Source organism: Dichotomopilus funicola, assembly GCF_033296635.1.
Source record: "Dichotomopilus funicola strain CBS 141.50 unplaced genomic scaffold C8A04scaffold_2, whole genome shotgun sequence".
Classification (NCBI taxonomy): Eukaryota; Fungi; Ascomycota; class Sordariomycetes; order Sordariales; family Chaetomiaceae; genus Dichotomopilus; species Dichotomopilus funicola.
The window spans coordinates 497,856-516,154 of record NW_026944023.1 but is presented as its reverse complement, the minus strand read 5'-3'; the positions used below and the strand labels follow the sequence as shown (position 1 = coordinate 516,154).

General features: G+C 54.3%; 6 protein-coding genes across 6 annotated transcripts; 2 read left to right on the top strand and 4 right to left on the bottom strand.

Moving 5' to 3' along the window:
* Positions 1–656: 656 nt before the first annotated feature.
* Positions 657–4,237, bottom strand: C8A04DRAFT_24286 (sulfate transporter family-domain-containing protein; the record flags this gene model as incomplete). The annotated part of the gene is made up of 5 exons (XM_062779069.1): positions 657–2,317; positions 2,378–2,924; positions 2,992–3,134; positions 3,192–3,980; positions 4,039–4,237. 5 exons carry the CDS (start codon positions 4,235–4,237, stop codon positions 657–659), a joined length of 3,339 nt encoding a protein of 1,112 aa, XP_062641108.1.
* Positions 4,238–5,665: 1,428 nt separating this feature from the next.
* C8A04DRAFT_24285 (uncharacterized protein) lies at positions 5,666–6,441 on the bottom strand (the record flags this gene model as incomplete). The annotated part of the gene is made up of 3 exons (XM_062779068.1): positions 5,666–5,759; positions 5,823–6,343; positions 6,409–6,441. 3 exons carry the CDS (start codon positions 6,439–6,441, stop codon positions 5,666–5,668), a joined length of 648 nt encoding a protein of 215 aa, XP_062641107.1.
* A 1,285-nt stretch (positions 6,442–7,726) lies between these two features.
* C8A04DRAFT_8711 (P-loop containing nucleoside triphosphate hydrolase protein) lies at positions 7,727–10,120 on the top strand (the record flags this gene model as incomplete). The annotated part of the gene is made up of 1 exon (XM_062785215.1): positions 7,727–10,120. The coding sequence occupies one exon, from the start codon at positions 7,727–7,729 to the stop codon at positions 10,118–10,120; it is 2,394 nt and encodes a 797-aa protein (XP_062641106.1).
* Positions 10,121–11,339: 1,219 nt separating this feature from the next.
* On the bottom strand, positions 11,340–12,137 carry C8A04DRAFT_24283 (ADP-ribosylation factor; the record flags this gene model as incomplete). The annotated part of the gene is made up of 4 exons (XM_062779067.1): positions 11,340–11,429; positions 11,501–11,566; positions 11,632–11,876; positions 11,981–12,137. 4 exons carry the CDS (start codon positions 12,135–12,137, stop codon positions 11,340–11,342), a joined length of 558 nt encoding a protein of 185 aa, XP_062641105.1.
* Positions 12,138–13,315: 1,178 nt separating this feature from the next.
* Positions 13,316–14,095, top strand: C8A04DRAFT_24282 (emp24/gp25L/p24 family/GOLD-domain-containing protein; the record flags this gene model as incomplete). Its single annotated transcript, XM_062779066.1, has 3 exons — positions 13,316–13,519; positions 13,609–14,004; positions 14,078–14,095. 3 exons carry the CDS (start codon positions 13,316–13,318, stop codon positions 14,093–14,095), a joined length of 618 nt encoding a protein of 205 aa, XP_062641104.1.
* Positions 14,096–14,730: 635 nt separating this feature from the next.
* Positions 14,731–17,370, bottom strand: C8A04DRAFT_33859 (uncharacterized protein; the record flags this gene model as incomplete). The annotated part of the gene is made up of 1 exon (XM_062782633.1): positions 14,731–17,370. The coding sequence occupies one exon, from the start codon at positions 17,368–17,370 to the stop codon at positions 14,731–14,733; it is 2,640 nt and encodes an 879-aa protein (XP_062641103.1).
* Between the last annotated feature and the right edge of the window lie 929 nt (positions 17,371–18,299).

Below are 18,299 nucleotides of genomic sequence, written 5' to 3'. Positions count from 1 at the left end.
ATGACTGACAAAACTGCCAAAATGATGAGTGAACGAGATGTATGGGGGAAGGTTCGATGAGGGATCTCGCAAGGCATCCGCTCGGAAATACAAGTGCGCTGCGGGCCTAAAACATCTGACAGCCTTGCGTGCCTTGCCCGCGCCTCAGGTTCATGCAAGGGCGCGGCCCACATGGCGAAACCACGTTGCCACCTGCACTGATTGCCAAAGACGGAAAGGGAACCATTTCAATTGGCCGAAGTGGTTTTGTTCCTGAGACAAAGCAGAAACTCGCAGATTAAGGATACTGTCATTTACAGTGGTACTCGCGTGGGAACTAATTACTGTCTTTCTGACAATTTTGAGACGAGTTAGGGAGACAGTGAAGATGTAAGACAGCACTTATTTTACTATGTAAGCTTCGGTAGCTTATTAGTCTCTGTTGAACACACCTAGTATGTCGTAAACTTGCACAGTAACAGACGAAACCAGTTTCTGCCCGGAAACGAAACTGAAATATCGTACGCATGTACAAATATGAACAACCTCCACTGCCATCAGTCCAAACCATATCCCAAATTTACACATACAGTACATACACTCAATGACAACCCAACTCCAAACAGCGCTCACAAAAAGACCCAATGAATCACACCGTTACCCCCGTTTCCCCCCCTTCACCCAGCCATCGTCAACGTATAACTCGTAATGACCGACATCCTTTCACTCGTCAACTTCAACGAAATCCGCAACAACTCCTGCGCCACATCCGGCTCCTCCTTCTGCAACCTCGCCCAACTCTCCCCATCCATCAACCACACCACACACTCCCTCTCCGCAATACACGTCGCCGTCCGGTTCGTCTCCGAAAAGAACGGCAACTCCCCACACGTCGTGCCCGCCACGATACTCTCGAACAACCACCCCTGCGGCAAGTCGTACTCGGCGCGCAGGATGCCCGACTCGACGAGATAGAACCCTTCGGCGCGCTCGCCGCGCCGGAAGAGGACGGTGCCCGGTGCGAAATGCGCGTGTTGAAAGTAGCGCACGGCACGGAACCAAAAATCTTCGTTTTTGTCGCTGACGTCGCGGAAGATTTGTAGGATGAGACGGAGGGGCTCTTTGAAGCTTTGCCAGCGCGTGGGGCGCTTGGCTTGGACTTGGCCGAGTGAGTTGCGGGCGGCTTCGCGGAGGTGGTTGCGCCGGGGGGAGGAGCCGAGCATGGCGGATGATGAGGAGGGCAGAAGGTTGGAGGAGGTTGCCGAGGGCGGTTGTTGGCTGTTGGGGACGTCGAGGTTGGCCGTGGAGACGGTCAGTGTGCTGTCTGAGTCTTCTTGGTTGACGTAGAGGGTCTTGAGAAGTTCGTTCTCGCAATACTCTAGCGCGGCGTTGAGTTCGGGCAAGAGTTTCACTTCGATACCGTCCTCGCCTAGGCCGACAGCCCGCAGATTGCGACCCAGGCCGTGTGCTGGGTCGACCCCGCTGACCACAAGCTCGATACCCTTGCCATCCAAGAGCCTGCTGATGGTGTTGAAGACTTCGGCGGCTGAATAGTCCACGCCCGTGACAAGCCAGAGGTCGAGAACCAGAAACTTGATCGGCCGTCTGTTGAATTCTTCATCCGAGATGAGTGCCCTGATCCTATCTTCGACGCCAACAATGGTGCCAAAAAATAGGTACCCAGAAAGCTTCAGGACGCTGATCTGGCGACCAACTTGGCGGAGGTAATGCTGCTGAGTCGGATTCCTTCTCACAGTCGACCCAACGACATCGCCTAAGTAACTCGCTCGGATGGCCGAGACCCTCGACGTCTGGAACGTCAGGGACATGAAAGCTAGCAAGATCCCCACGCCAATGCCGACCACAAAGTCGTACGTGCCCATGACAAGCACGATGGCTATCACAGTAAAATATTCCACCGGTTTCAGCTTCCTCCTCGGCTGCCACACAGCCTCTAATAGGAGTTCAAATCCAAGGTCGAAAATCAGCACGCCAACCATCATGACGGGGATGTATCCGATGAGCGAAGGACCGATGAGCATGACCAAAAATGTAAACACCGCAAGTTCGATCCCAGCTAGTCGAGTATTCCCCCCGGAGCGCATAAAAAACAGGCTGTTGGAATAGACTAGATAGTTCTGAATGCTGCCGGCCATACCGGATAAGAAGTTCGAGTATCCGTGTAACTTGAGCTCATGGTCCAGATTGGCGTGGTCCTCACCTGTGTTCAGAGCAAGTGCCGGAACGTTTATAGGGACGTGGAGGATGCCGAAAAAGGTCAAGGCAAGCATGGCCGGGATGCACTGCGCGATGGCTCCCCAATGAACCAGGTTCAACTCTGCCAGAAATATCAGCGTTCTGGTAACCCTAAACATGTTAGAAGAGAGAAAAGACTCACTGTACAAGGTGTAAAAATACCACCATGGTTCTCCCGCAGGCGGGCCCTCGAAGACCCAGCCGCCGTCTCGCAAGTTCTCGGGATTCAACACGTTCAACGCACCGGCCAAAGCGTAAAACGCGGCGGGTATGGCGAGGATATAGAGCGGGAGGAAGTATTTGGACGTGATCCTGGACTGGCCGTAGAAGAGGATAACAGCTAACGAAAGTGGGATGATCCAAAGGGGTACAGTGTCGGCCCGAACAAGATGTTTCAATGTATCCAAATTGTAATGCAGACTCCCATCCATGCGCGCCGTAACTTCGAATCCGGTCGCGACCAAAAACCAGCCGACACCTCCGATACAGCCGATCAGGATGTGGCGGGGGATGAAACCCACCAGGTAGCCGAATTTGAACTTGCCCATCAGGTAGAAGACGGCGCCTGTGAGCATCGAGCTAAGCGCGTAGGACGTAATGGTGGTAGCAATGACTGCATCCGGCTGGTCTTCTCCGACAATATCTGTGATGGTGGCCGCCATGTTATGGAAGAACGGGACGACTTCGATCTGAGGATTGTCAGCGTACGTCTGAAAAGAACAAGAAAGCTAAAAGCCCACCGAGGGGGGAACTCACCAGCTCGGAGCCAACTCCGCCCTTAAAGATACTTCCCGACGAAAAGGTCAGCTGTGAGACAATACAGCTAACGTAGAACATGGATATCCCCGCCGACCCCAAGCTCGCAAAGATTGGACTCCCCAACGGAAACAAAATCATGCCTACTCAACGTTAGTACCAGGGACAAAACATCACCGTGTGCAAGGTGCCGTATTTACCATAAGACAACGCATCCAAGATATTGAGCAGCAGCCCAACAACAACAGCCGGAAGACACGCCACCGGAGCAACGACCGCGTTCTGCCAGAGGGCGTGACGGTCCCACCGCTTCGGGTTGCTGATGACGGGGATGATACTGGCCACCCGGCCACCTGCGTTCCGCATAGAAGTAGCCGCCCCCACAATCCATCTTTCTTGGTTCAGAGCTTTCTGACCCTCCAAATCAATGTCGGACTCGCCCACCCGAGACGTCCCGTAGCTTTCTGGGCCTGTTTCCCTTGAAGTCGGAGGTATCAGAGGGGATGATTCGTCCTGGTTTGGCTCGTTTTCGGCCAAGGAATCGTGCGCTGCTACCAGAGGCCGAGATGGGGCGGAGGTTATCCGACTCAGCGAAGTCTCCCCTTCGTCTTCGACTGTATCATTGCCGGTCGCGGAAACATCCTCGTGAGCATTGGCGTCTTTTGACTTGTAAAAGTAGCTTTGGTCCGGCGGCGACCTCCGGAGCATGGTGGTAAGCATCGATGGCCCCTCCGCAGGAACAGCCCGGTCATCCGTCTCTTCGGGGGACGGTGGCTCCGACACTTCGGCGATGACCTCGGCTAATGGTCCTAGGCTGTGCTCGGAACCGGAGGGCTCGAGAGGGAGCTGCGAGGTACTGGATGAAGCGGATCTGGCCCGGCGAATAAAGGGAGTGGCCCGGGCGTCCTTGTTGTCGGAGAGAAAGTAGTTGGCCAACTCGGCGGTTTCCTCGCGGACGGAGCGTGCTGACTCTGCGCTATCGAGGGGAGCTATCAACATGGGTTAGCACGGGAGGTATCGCCTGTTACGGGGCGGACGTATACCCACGTAGATGGCCCCTGATACTGCCGTGGATGAACGACCTTATGGGCTCGCGGCCCACAGACGAGGACAGCTGTTTCGCATCGCCGTTCGCGCCCCGTGGATCTTGGAGGTTCGAGTCGGCTGAGTCTTCTTCGCGAGAGGCGTATGAGGTCACGGAAGAGCGCCTCCTCCTCCAAGAATAGTTGAGAGCTGGCGACGACATGGCGCAAGGAAGTGGGCAGGAGGGGTAGGATCTCGAAGGGGGGAGGGGTGTGAGAACGTTCAAGGCGCGATCTGCGGGAGCGAATCGTTTGACGGCGCGCGCATGGTGGTCCTAGCCGGGCAAAGCAAATGGCATCTAACTTCTCCCGATGTGGTTACGATGACGACTAGGAAGGACACTCGTAGATCTCCAAAAGGACGGCCCGTCGAAGCGAGTGATAGAATGGTTTGTCAATGCGGGACAGCGTGGGGGGACAAAAGTAGACGTCTGTCGTTGAATTGGGCCCGCTAGTTAGCGGGTCGGATGGGATACCCGATGGATATAGGTATGGTACCTCTGTACAAAAAGGAGCGCCATGTGAGTTGAAGTTTAGTGCGAGAGATAAGCATTCCAGGCAAACCTTCTGTTCCTTGGACAATAATCGACACTAGGTTCCGAGGAGGACCCACTCCTCCCCGAGGCTGGATCCATGACAAAGGTCGGTTCGTGTGCGAAAGTTTCGACAACCACTGTCATGATTGTGACCAATTTTTTTCTGGTCATAAGTTCGGGGCCTTCTTGAGCCTCCCCGCTCGCCGGCTTCACTGCCTGGTCGCCCCGCGCCGTCTCTTTCTTCGCAGTTTGTCGAGGGATGTGAGGGTCTGGACCGTTGAAGGAGTTGCAGCGTGGTGGGGCAAAACATTGAAAACGGCCGTGGGATGATGCAATGACAGTGTGAATTGACTTTCAGAGGGTAGACTGCCACGGCTCAAAGGTGCCTGGTCCGCTTTTAAGGTACGGTGTTTTTCGAGGCTTTTTTCAGAGTAAACAATACGTTTAGGACACTCTTAACGAAACATATAGACGATAATTCAAACTACCGACCCTGTTGACTATTCAAGCCCTCCAGGCTTTCCCTCGCCAAACACAGTGATTTCTTCGTAAAGCTCACTGTGAGCTTCCGCCCCCCAATTGGCGAAAAAAAAAGTTCGCTGGCCACGCGAGCTGCAGGCGCGTTGACAGGCGTCAGGCCTTGCGTTTCTCCCCCTGTCAATGCTGCCGGCAACTCTGCCGCGAGCCAATGGACGAGGAGCTCGGCCCGGCCATGGGTTGCACAATTCTATCCACAGACCGGTCCACGCGAGGAGGACCTCACCTTCTGCCGCCATCGTGGCGCGAGCTTTCATCAGCTAGCGGCGGTTGGTGTTGTTTCGAGATTGATTCGAGGTCCCTCTCTGCCGCGTCGGGGAAGCAGTGTCAAGGTTCCGACCGAGCCTGGGCGGTTCATGAAAAATTCTTTTGTCTCCCCACGAGTCACGGGAACGATGTGGTGCCATGTACTGCGTAGTCGTGTAGTTTGCGTGTCCCAAAGGGGCATACCTATGAGTTGATCGGCCATAGATGGACTGAGGCCGTGAGCTCTTTAGGCGGGCGAGTACCTATCAGCTTTCACCCAAGCTTTTGAAGGTAACCTTGGGCGATCAACCGTTCGACATCACCCTGTCGAACGTAGAACTGGCTGTTTTTGGTCAAGTTAATAGCCCTACCGAATACGTTAATCTCTGTCCACATGAAATGGAGACTACTCAACTCAGGAATTGCTTACCCGTATTCCGTCTGGATTTCACCCGCGTCCTTCAACACACGGACGTCGATGAATAGGTCTCTTGGCGGCTCAAGACTCCCAGTCAGGTCAACGTCCGTCCACTGACCCTTATAAGCTGCCAGAAGATCCCCATACTGCCGAAAATAGTCCTCTTCCTGCGGACTCAGACTACTACCCCCTCCACTATCCACCGCAGCGCCTGCACCGTTCCCACCGCCGGCTTGCTGGCCTGCGAGATCTAGCACATCCGAGCCACTCCACACAAGCTCCTCCAACTTGTCGGTACGTGTCCGGTGGTAGGCAAGGAGGCAGCGCTTGTTGCGGCGCATAGAAAGATGATTGACCAGCAAGGTGCACGCGGTTGCCTGGTCTGCTGAGGGGTCGAAGGAGCCTTGGAATGGCTCGAGCAAGCTGGCCACGTCTTTGTCAAGGTCCCGCACCTCTCGAGTCACAGCTCGGACTAGTTCGGTCTGGTATGGCGGTAGATGTGTCAAGTTTTGTGTCCGTTTGGCGTGTTGAACCTTGAGCAAGTGTCAGCTAATTTCGAAGGGCGACGGGCGTTCGTTGGGCACGGCGTGATACACACCAATTTGTTGCCTAAATCACCGTACATCGGCATTTTGAGAAGAAGAGGGGATTATTCTATTGAGAACAACCTTATTTCATATACCAACGTGACTCGGCGCAAGTACCCCTAGGTTGAACGGTTTGGCGTGAGTAGGTCAGCTCAAGCCATGCTGTGGGAAGTTGACCGCGACGGCCCCGCGCGATAAAGCCAAGCATGCGTTTGGCCGTGATAGTCCCCACTTTGCCCTGCGCTCCTCGAAATGGAACAACCCTCCAAGGAAGCTGCTTCAACCACTCAATGCGGTCAAGTTTCGAGCAGTGAAATTGATCATTTCAATTTTAGCCTAACGGCTAACACGACCATGGTTCAACAAGGGGTGCGTACTAATAGGGGCAACATCGACTTTTTCTTCACGGCTTTATGCATTGATGCTAGGCACACCTTGCTTCTCGAGGTGATCATCCATCACCAACGAATTATTCGCAGTTTCTCTCATATAAATTTATAGCTGACTACTAAAAGGGCTCTGCGGCATACGAAACAAGAGTCCAATAAACATATTAATCTCCCATCAACCCGGCAAACACGATCGGTCGTCGGTCTCCAGAGGCAGTGACCATCCAGTTCCGTCGCGATATGCAGTACCTGATGGCCAACCACTTGGTTCCGCGCCCCCTGGGTGCTGCCCAGCGTTTGCACACACAGTCAACGAGCGTACCGTAGGAAAAAAAAAGGGAAGATATCGCAGACTGTCTGTCTGAGGAGCAACGGTTAGCCGATAAGCCCAGAACCGCTATCTGGTGAAACTCAGTTCCGAAAGTACACAAAAATCAGAGACGCATGTCAATGCTGGGTTTCGTCGTCATTTGCAGGTCTTGAGGCTGCTTGGTAACACGGACCAATATAGATCATCATGAAAAGGGGTACAAAATTGGGGTAGTAGTAGGAGAGGGCGACATACCGAGTATGCACAAGCTGTTTTCGTTGGGCGGCGCAACTTGGTGCTGGCCTGTGTTGTGTTGGAAGTGAAAGAGAGGAAAAGTTGGTAACTTTGGAAATCATTTTCGAAGAAAAGTCAACAAGCAGCGCACGGGCCCACACAACCCACTCTGCCTGTCATCCGATAAGATAAGAAATTTAAGTGGGTACCTGGAAACTACGAGAGCTTTCGTCACAGCTTCTAGCTCGTCGACGAATACTCGAGTCGTTTCTCGACCGTCACGAGTTTTGGATGTTCTGGGTATAAAGGTGCTGATATGCCCTTTGCATCGACGGATTCGGATGCCGGTCGATGAAACCCCTTTTCCTTTTCCCTTAGAACCGAGCAGTTTGTAAGATGCAATCAAGAGCACGGATTCTATCAACCGCTTCTCAACGGCTCGCAGCCGTTCCAAGGGGCGTGTTGCGGCAACACCAGTTTCCCCGAACCTTTGCGGCTATCCCGAGGTCAACGGTTGTAATATCCTCTCAGAAAGTCGTCCCAACCGTAGCAACGCGAGCATACTCCAATGGCCGGCCACACCCACCAGGCGGCACGCACCGCATGAATCTCGGAGGCGAGCCGGAAAAGCCGGCGCTTGAACAGTATGGAGTCGACCTGACGGCGCGGGCAAAAGCGGGAAAGCTCGATCCTGTTATTGGAAGGTCTTCCGAGATCCAACGGACGATTCAAATCCTCTCCCGTCGAACGAAAAACAACCCCGTGCTCATCGGAAGTGCCGGCGTTGGCAAGACTGCTGTTCTCGAAGGGTTGGCTATTGAGATTGTTCGCGGTGCGGTGCCAGAGAGCATCAAAAACAAAAGGGTTGTTTCCTTGGATCTTGGGTCGCTCATCGCCGGTGCAAAGTTCCGCGGCGATTTTGAAGAACGACTGAAGAAGGTTCTTTCCGAAGTTCAACAATCTGAAGGTCAGGTCATCCTCTTCATCGACGAGCTCCATACGCTCCTTGGGCTAGGGAAAGCAGAGGGGTCCATAGACGCGTCGAATCTTCTTAAGCCCGCTCTATCCCGCGGCGAACTACAATGCTGCGGTGCTACAACCCTCGCCGAATACCGCCAGATCGAAAAAGACGTTGCCTTGGCCAGACGTTTTCAACCGATTCTTGTCAGCGAGCCAACCGTCCCAGATACAATCAGCATTCTACGTGGGATCAAGGACAAGTATGAGGTGCATCACGGTGTCCGTATCACCGACGGCGCGCTAGTTGCGGCCGCTACCTACTCGAACCGGTACATCACTGACCGCTTCCTTCCCGACAAGGCAATCGACCTGATGGACGAGGCCGCCAGTTCACTCAGGCTCCAACAGGAAAGCAAACCCGAGGACATCTTGCGGCTGGACCAAAAGATTATGACTATCCAAATCGAACTCGAGAGTCTCCGGAAGGAGAAGGATATTGCCAGCAAGGAGCGGCGTGAGAAGCTGGAAACCGAGCTCCAGCAGTGCCGAGAGGAAGAGAAGACACTGACCGAGAAGTGGGAGAAAGAGAAGTCAGAGATCGACGCAATAAAGCAGACCCAGACAGACCTGGACAGGGCCCGGGTCGAACTTGAACTCGCGCAAAGAGACGGCAATTTCGCCAAAGCCTCTGAGCTTAGGTTCAGCACCATCCCCAACCTCGAAAAGAAGCTGCCGAAAGAGGGCGAGGAATCCGGCGGCGAAGGAAACCTGATTCACGACTCTGTAACCGCCGATGACATTGCCAATGTCGTCTCGAGAATTACCGGAATTCCCATCTCAAAGTTGACGAGCGGACACACTGAAAAGTTGATTCACATGGAGGACATTCTTCGGGAGTCTGTCCGTGGGCAGGACGAAGCCCTCAAGGCCGTGTCAGATGCCGTGAGGATGCAAAGGGCTGGCCTTAGCGGCGAGAACCGCCCACTGGCGTCGTTCTTCTTCCTAGGCCCCACGGGCGTTGGCAAGACAGAGCTGTGCAAGAAGCTTGCTAGTTTTCTCTTCTCCACCGAGTCCGCCGTTGTTCGGTTCGACATGAGCGAGTTTCAAGAGAAGCACACCATCTCCCGTCTCATCGGTGCGCCGTCTGGCTACGTTGGCTACGAAGATGCCGGCCAGTTAACCGAAGCTGTCCGCCGCAAGCCGTACGCCGTTCTTCTCTTCGACGAGTTTGAAAAGGCGCACCGCGATATCTCGGCCTTGCTTCTCCAGGTGCTAGACGAGGGTTACCTAACCGACGCACAGGGGCATAAGGTTGATTTCAAAAACACCATCATCGTCCTAACCTCCAACCTCGGCGCCGACATCCTTGTCGGAGCAGACCCCATCCACCCCTATCATGAGACTCCCGACGGTGACATCGACCCCAAAGTCAAATCTGCCGTCATGGACGTCGTCTCCTCGCAGTACCCGCCTGAGTTCCTCAACCGCATCGACTCTTTTATCATCTTCAAGCGCCTCGCGCTCCAAGCTCTGCGCGACATCGTCGACATCCGACTTCGCGAGCTCCAGCAGCGACTAGATGACCGGCGCATCAGCCTCACCGTCCCTAACGACGTGCGCGAGTGGCTTGCTGAACGCGGATACGACCCGAAGTTTGGCGCCCGCCCGCTAAACCGGCTTATCACCACACAGATTGGGAACGGACTGGCTGACAAGATCATTCGTGGCGAGCTCAAGATGGGTGATAAGGCGGTGGTAGCGCTGAACGAGGACAAGACAGGGGTGACGATTACTGCAGTTGATGCTTCCGAGCAACAGCAGCAGGTTTAACGCACGTTCCGCTTTTGACGACGGTAAATGATCTTGATGTTACTGTATAGTATTGTATTTTGATGTACATGATGGGGATTTGGGAAACTCACCACTCGATTGACATAAAAGCAACAAGGAGTTTGTAATATTTGACATGTAAATACACGGCATTTGCAGAGTGTTAATCGCTTCTCCTGCACCCAATATTAGAAAATAACAAAATGTCCCTTTACAGAATGAGACTTTCTAAACTAGTTCCGGAAATCGTCAAGGTTAAGGCAGACAAACAGAGGAAGGAAAACAATGGTCCTTGTCCATACCCCCAACCAAAACCCGCATGAAGTCGGAACCATACCACGCATGCTGCCACATCCCGGTCCCCAACAACTCAACGTGCAGTTAAATGCAATGCTGATAGCCTGTAGGATTTTCCACCGCTTGTTCGCCTCGTTTTGTGACGTCCATTTCGATTCAGAGATTTGGCAGGTTGGTCCATTGTTTTTACACTAAGTTCTGGATTGAGGAGAACATCCATCACAGTGACTGTTCTGCGAGCTGCAATACTTCGTGAGTTGTGATTCGTGACGGCAACTCACATATGTGGTCTTTGACAGTTGCGAGGGTGGCACAGGATGTCAAAGAACATGCGGAAACTTTATCGTGCGAAATCAACCTTAATAATTACCGAATGTGTTTACAGCGCCCCCTGACCATCCACCCGCTTTTCCTCGTCCCTCCCTTCATCATGTAGACGCGGCGCGACAATACGTGCGACTTGCTATGTGTGCGTCTTCTTCCGCTCCTAGGCCACGCTAACCATACCCTTTTCCGTTTCCCCCTAGCCGTCCTAGCGCGGCAAGGCATGAGGTGCAGAGGTTGTTGGAACTGGTCTCAAAAGATAAAGAAGGTCGAGGGGAAAAACAGTGAACAAACTCTTATCTCTCTCTCTCCCTTGACGAATGTATCAAATTGTACATGATCCCAACCCAGTGCGCCCCTCCGTCTTTCCGAAAAAGTGACCAGAGTTCCAGAATGAGTGTTGGCCACCCTTCCTCGATTTCATCTCCTCATTCATCAGCGGCCGTCTTCACGATGCAAATGCACCAACCGCAAAATAGACTCCATGGGCTAGTCGACTGTCTGCTAGTGCGTGCACATTTAAAAGACCAACAATCGAGCCAATGCTTGGCATGATGGGGGCGAGGAGATCAGGTCCCCCAGCGCGTCTGAGGTCGCTTTAGGCGTTGTTCTTCTTGATTTCCGTGGCAAGCCAGTCAAGGCCCTCGAACAGACCGTCACCAGAAGTGGCGCAGGTGGATTGGATGAACTACGCGATAGTTAGTATTCGTGAGATGAACAAAAAAGTAACAAAACTCCAAGTAACAAGGGGTAGCATACCCAGGTACGTCGCTGCAGGCTGTGGAGACCAAGCTTGTCTGTGATCTCGGCGACGCTCATGGCATTCTAGAAAAGTAAAGAAGTTAGTATCTTGTTGCTTGTTCGATACCACGCGTTATGTTGTTGCTCACCGGCAGATCCTGCTTGTTGGCGAACACGAGGAGAAGAGCATCCCTCAGTTCATCCTCGTTGAGCATGCGCTGCAATTCCTCACGGGCTTCAGGCACACGGTCACGGTCATTGCTGTCGACGACGAAAATGATACCCTGGGTGTTCTGGAAGTAATGTCTCCACAAGGGACGAATCTTATCCTGTCCACCCACATCCCACACGGTGAACTGGATGTTGCGGTACTCGACGGTCTCGACGTTGAAACCTAGGGAGGGAAATTTACTGTCAGTTTTGCCTTTGGCTCAGCCGGATCTAAGAGGCGAGAAACACCGCTCTCTTGTCCGCGCCCGTTCACGAGTGATGACGTACCGATTGTGGGGATGGTCGTAACAACCTCACCCAACTTGAGCTTGTACAGAATGGTGGTTTTTCCGGCAGCGTCAAGACCAACCATCAGAATACGCATCTCCTTCTGCTTCATAAGCAGGGAAAGCCAGTTCCACATCTTAGAACTTCCTAAGCCCATGTTGGCGGTATTGAACGGTGGGACCGTAAAAGAAGTATAAAGGGATTGATCTGGAAAAAGCTTCTAGGTAAGTTGGGGAACAACGACTGCGGTTTGAAAAAAAAGGTCACAATAACGCGATTCTTGTCTATGGTAAACGGAGCGCGGTGTGTCGAAACGTAGGTTCGTGGCCAGGGAATGGGGAGAAGGCTTGAATTAAAAGTTGCTGACTGGCGTGATCTGAGGACAGATATGCACAGCGCAACGACAGGGACAAGCTTCAAGGCATCCCATGTTTGCCAGTGAGGAAGGCGAGGACGCGATCGGTGACCAGGAGTGTTCAGGCACCAAATCGCTGACTGGCTAGGGTCCTCGGGTCCCGAGACGCGCAAGACTCGATATGTGTGGATTTGGCGGCTGATGAGCCAGAGGACCCTTCGAAGTCGGGAGAGCGAGCGAGCGGGCGGCAGACCGAGGCAGAAACCCGATTCCACAATGCACCGGCGCAAGCAGGCGGTGGAGAGAGAAAGGCGACTTACTTTTCGGGTTTGAGCAGAAGAAACCGGGCGAGATAGCGAAGCGGCGTATTCTCGTCGAAGTTGAACGCTGGTGATGATGCTCCGATGGCGGTGTGGAAAGGAAAGCCTTAACTTAGGGGGAAGACGGATTGGATTTTGAAAGTTGTTCTCCGGCTGAGCCAGGGAAGGCAGTCACTGGGGCACCGGGGGCGGTTCCATCCAGGGAGCCTGGTATGGCCCGTGCACGATACCTGCTGGACACCTTATTTGTTGACTCGCGACCAAACAATCAGCCCTGCAGGCCACGTCCGCCACTGGTACCCCGCTTGTACATGCGCAGCCTGGAACAACATTGGACCGGGACACCTCCTTTTCGCCTTGGCTCCCTCTTCATTTTCACAAGCTGGGGCTTCGTTGACTGGCTCGACCGGCCAGTTGGCGAGTGGACCCCATCGCCCCCCCCTGGGAGTCGCGACCAAAGACAACGTGAGACAGCCCCAGCAACGAAGCCAGCGGAGCCAAGGGCCAAAATCGCCAACCTGGCCATGGATGGATCCCTGAATGCCGAGCACAGTTGCAGCACCTAACTAGCGGCCACAGCAAACCGCACGCGAAATCTGGCATCTCGACGTCCGCCCTCTCGCCTGCTCGTACCGGCCACGCACGACGACAATTGGCACCATGTTTCTTTTACAAACAGCGGCAAAGCTGCTGCTTTCGGCCAGCTTGCTTTTCAGCTCAGCAGTAGCACACAACATCCAACTTCCGGCGCATGGCCGCGAATGCTTCCACGAAAACCTGCACCATGGCGATAAGATGACCGTGACGTTCCAGGTTGGCGATCGGGAGTTCGGTAGCGCTGGGAATCTCGACATTGACTTTTGGGTATGATGCGCAAGCCCCCCGTTCGGATTGGATTATCATCAGCTTTGCCCGGACCCCCACTGACGTATCTTTCTCCCCTCTCCCTCTAGATCACGAACCCGAACGGCCAGTATGAAATCAACGACAAGTCGGTCTCAAACGGCGATTTCTCCTTTGACGCGAAACACGATGGCAAGTACGTCTACTGCTTCGGGAACGAACACTGGGGCGCGTCCTCCAAGGAGGTATCGTTCAACGTGCACGGCATTGTGTACGTGTCGGAGTCGGACGCACCGCAGGACCCGCTCGAGGTCGAGGTGCGGAAGCTGTCGGAGTTGCTGGAGCGGGTGAAGGATGAGCAGGGCTACATTGTCGTGCGCGAGCGTACTCACCGCAACACGGCGGAGAGCACCAACAGCCGGGTCAAGTGGTGGAACCTGTTTGTCATTGGCATCGTTATTGGCGAGAGCGTCTTTCAGGTCTGGTGGCTGCGGAGGTTCTTCGAGGTATGATATGTTGCCCGGCACGATGGTCCGAGTATCGAAGAAGGCTAACCGGTGGTTCGTTTCCTTCATCTAGGTCAAGAGGGTTGTTTGATTCCCTCACTTCGTCTTCTCCGTGTTACTTATTTACATCAATTGTGCGAGATGATATCAGCGGCTGGCGTAGGATCTGGGGCGGCTGGGTGATTGAAGGGCGAAAAGGGACGGGGTGTTTCTGTTTGGCGTCTCGGATCGGGAAGCATGGCCCATACCCCGTGTACGAGTCAAATGGCAATGAAGAAGGCGTCCTCCATCCTCGACGGCTCTGCTACGATAATACGATCATCTATGAGTCAGCTTCACTCCAAGATTATGGGATTTTGGTACGTGAGTCAGCATAACGTTGAGTGATGACATGTCTGCAAAAGACCATGGCCAGTGAACGACCACAGCCTTGTGTGTGGATTTAGAAATCGTTTCGGAACATTCTTAAGTCACGCTCCTAATGGGGCACACCCACACCTGATCGTATAATTATCAACACGCATGTTTCATTTACAGACCAATACATCATCAACATAGCCATCGCTCATCTCATGAACAACATACGCTTGCGAACTCACACCTCTTCCTCATCATATCCAAATTTACCCAAACGCCTTGCCCAAACACATAGGAATTTATAACCACAAAGCTAACCACGAAAACAACACATCATGGAATCAACGCTGCCTTCCTTCCCACCGCCACCTAAGCAGAAGGATCCGACTCTTGCATCGGCGCATGCTCCTGTGGCCGTTCCACCGGCAGATCGACTTCCTTCACCGGATGCAGCAGCATCGGCGGGAGACACATCCGGCCCTCGCCGCCACGCATGGTGCCCACGCTTGTCTCGTTCGCGCTCCGATCCACGGTGGTCTCAAACTCCTCCCCTCCGTCATTGTTCACGCGCAGGCCCATCCAGCGGCGGTACAAGTTGCCCGAGAAGCCGGCGTTGTAGAACCACGTCAGCCCGCGCATGTTGTGCTCGCGGTCGCCGTAGACTGATGTGCGCGCACCACCCGAGGCGCCGTTGCGTCCGCCGTTGAGCACGCGCGCGAGGTAGTCGGGGGGCCAGGCGCGGTCGACGAAGACCGGGTGCGGGGCAAAGACGGCTTTGAGGCCGTGGTGCAGGGCCACTGTGGCAGGCCACATCTCGGGGAAGGCATGGTGCTTCTTGAAGGCGGTCTCTCGGTGCATGGCGAGTAGGAGGCGCCTTGACATGCGCGAAGCCGTGATGATTTGCGCGCGGCGCGGCGGCTTGCCGTTGGGGATGGTCTCGTTGTACCCCGTGATGTCGTCGGCGAGCCCCCAGCTGGTACCCTCCGGGTCGAAGATGGGCGACAGTGTGAGCAGGTCGGCCTCCTCACCCACGCCCCAGACGTGCTTGTCGCGCTCGTAGGTCGTGGGCGGGACCGGGTCGGCGTCATGCTCGAACCAGTCGGACTCGGAAGCCGGGCGGAGAGGGCCCCAGACGGATGGCTCACCCGGCTGCGCGGCCGCTTTGTCGCCCGGCTTTGGCTGGTTGACACCAGGCACAGAGTTCCACAGGTTGTCAGCGCCAACGGTGCCGTGCTCAGTCTGCACTCGGGACATCTGCTTGAAGTCTTCCCAAGTACCGTGAACATGGGGGATGTAGAAGCGAGCATTGCGCTCCCACAACCCTTTACGCGGCTGTTCTTTGGCCCAGTTCTCCATCTTGGAGAGGATGTCATGGTAATGCCCGGTGTAGCGGATATCCATTTCCCACTGCCAGAAGTGCGCGTACTCTGGGTGGTTGTAGGCAAAGTGCTGCATGGCCATTTGTAGACCGCGGTACGAGCCGTGAACGGGAAGATCGGGACCCTTGGTCCAAAGGTCGCGGAGGCCCTGGTAGACTGCAAGCATCTGGGTTTCAGACCAGAGGGTGGCAATCCCACGGAACTCCTCTGGCACTGTTTCGTTGATACGGGCGCGGTAGGCCTCGTCGTCCGCCCAGATAGGGTTGCGAGCATCATTACGCACCTGCACGAGAAGATGAATGTCATAGCGGCCACCGGAAGCGAGGGACAGCTCGGAGATAAGAGCTCTCAAGTTGACAATATCCTCTTCCCTCCAGACAAACTCATCCCAGCAGCGGAGAACGACAGCCGTCCTCTGCAAGCTGCCGCGGACCTGGGCAGTCTCCTTTGCAGCCTCTTCGACGAAATCTTCAGGGGTCTTTGTCTCTTGCGATTCCCGGGCAGCGAGCTTGGTGGTTTGAATGCCTTCACCAATGTAAAATCCGCGAGGCGGCGCGTCACGTACAGCGAGTGGTTCAAAACGGTCGGCATTCGCTTGATAGCAACGCCGCTGAGCAGCAGCCCAGTCGATGTGACGCCAGTCCGTTTTCTTGGAAGGGCCCCAGACCTCCTCGGATCCTTCCCGGTCGCCGTGATCACCCAATCCAAGACCGCCAGTCCAGATAGAGTACCCATAGCCGTAAGGCCCGTATCTGCCGTAGCGGTCGAAACAAATGTCTTCAGGAAGCGAGAACAGTTCGTAGGAGCCAAGGATGTTGTCCGGGAAACCGTCCGGGCGCCCCTCGAGGTAACGGATCGAGGGTGCCTTGAGGGTATTCTTGCTGTCCAAGAAGCACTCGTGAATGCCATCAGCGACTTTCGGGATGTTGGCAGTGGTGTAATCCACGAAGGCCTTGCTCGACGGCATTTTCTTCGAGGTTTGCTTGGATCCCTGCTCCCCAGACTCTTCTTGGCCATGCTGTGTTTGTGACTCGGTGGCGTTGTAGGCACCCTCCTCCTCAAGCCGGGGGTACTGCGGTACGTTGTCGGACAGAGGAAGTAGAGACTTGACACCACCGTAGTACCGAGTGAGGAAATCGAAATTCTCCCACGGGGGCGGGTCCGCAGGCTTCTTCTCGACCTTGCCCTCAGCTATCCTCCTATTCTCCATCTGACTCGCTCGGATGAGCACAAACATGAAAATGATGATGGTCGACATCATGGCGAGACACAAGTACCGGATGACCTTGTTGGGCAATCGATAAAGATATCTCCTAACGGGAGAGCGTCGGTTAGCGACAGCCACAGGCCGCTTCTTGGGCATCATGAGCGCGGCGGCAGACGCTGCAGATGACGATGTTCGCCTCGAGCTGCCGGAGCTGGAAGTAGATGAATCGGTTGTGTCGCCATCGGAATCGTCTGACGTGGAGCTAGTATCGGAATAGCGCTCCTTTGTCGGCGACCGCGCCGCGCGTGTTTTCCGTGCATGGCGTGTTGAGCGTGCCTTTGGGGGAGGGAGTTCATTGTAGACGGGCAGCTTTGGTGCCTGGGCCTCACGAGCCCGAAAGGGATTGAAGGAAAAAATCCCCATGGTTGCGACAAATAATTAAAAACCCCACTGCGGATATGGTGAGCAGGACAGATCCAGCAGAAAATCGCGTTGACGTTGTTCTTACAAGTCGCAAGGGAGGTGAGGCTGTTCACCCACAACAGAGGAAGTTTAGGGCCTCAATGCACCCGAGGAACCGAATTGGTCGGTGTTTTGATGTGTTTTGTTGAGGCTTTCACGCCGGGCCCAGACAAGCAAGCAAGGCTTGTTGAGATGACTGCAGAGTTGAGGAAGGACAATACCAAAGCCTCAAAACGCCATCTGGGTGTTCGATGTGGGATGCATGTGGAGGAGGGGTCCGCAAAAACGCCAGGTTTGAAACTTGACTTCTCGCTGAAGCGAGTGCGCTCTTCCCATCGCTAATTGGCCCGCTGGCCTGATTGTGTCAACGTTCGCCCGACTGCGGTTGGTTGCCGAGCAACCAGCTTGCTTCGTGGGGGCAAGCGTCGTGGGGGTCCATGGGAGCCTCGCTGTGGCCGAAAAAAGCGGCGGACTAAAACAGATAGCCTAAGTCCAATCCATTCACATTCTTGATTGATTAACTCTTTTTCGTCTTTTTTCACTTCCTGGATTTATTCTTTTTTTTTCTTTCACTTCCTTGTTTTATTCTTTTTGGTCTTTTTTCACTTTTGTAGAAACAAGTAAATGACCTATGTACAAGAGGATTTGGTCACAGCGAGGGAGCTTTCCGCCTCTCCCAGGGCCGTGGGACTAGGCACGTGCTCCCCACTACCAAATCATACGGAACCTTTATCGCTTTCTTCACTCTCTTTCCATTGATCCGCACAGACTGCGGGCTCTGGGGGTTCAATTCAGCATCAAGCCGCCTACGGCTTGGAGAACGGGAGCTGCCGGTCCCTTGTTGGAAAAAATCCACAAGTTTTGCTCTTCCCTTCGACAACTAGCCGAGA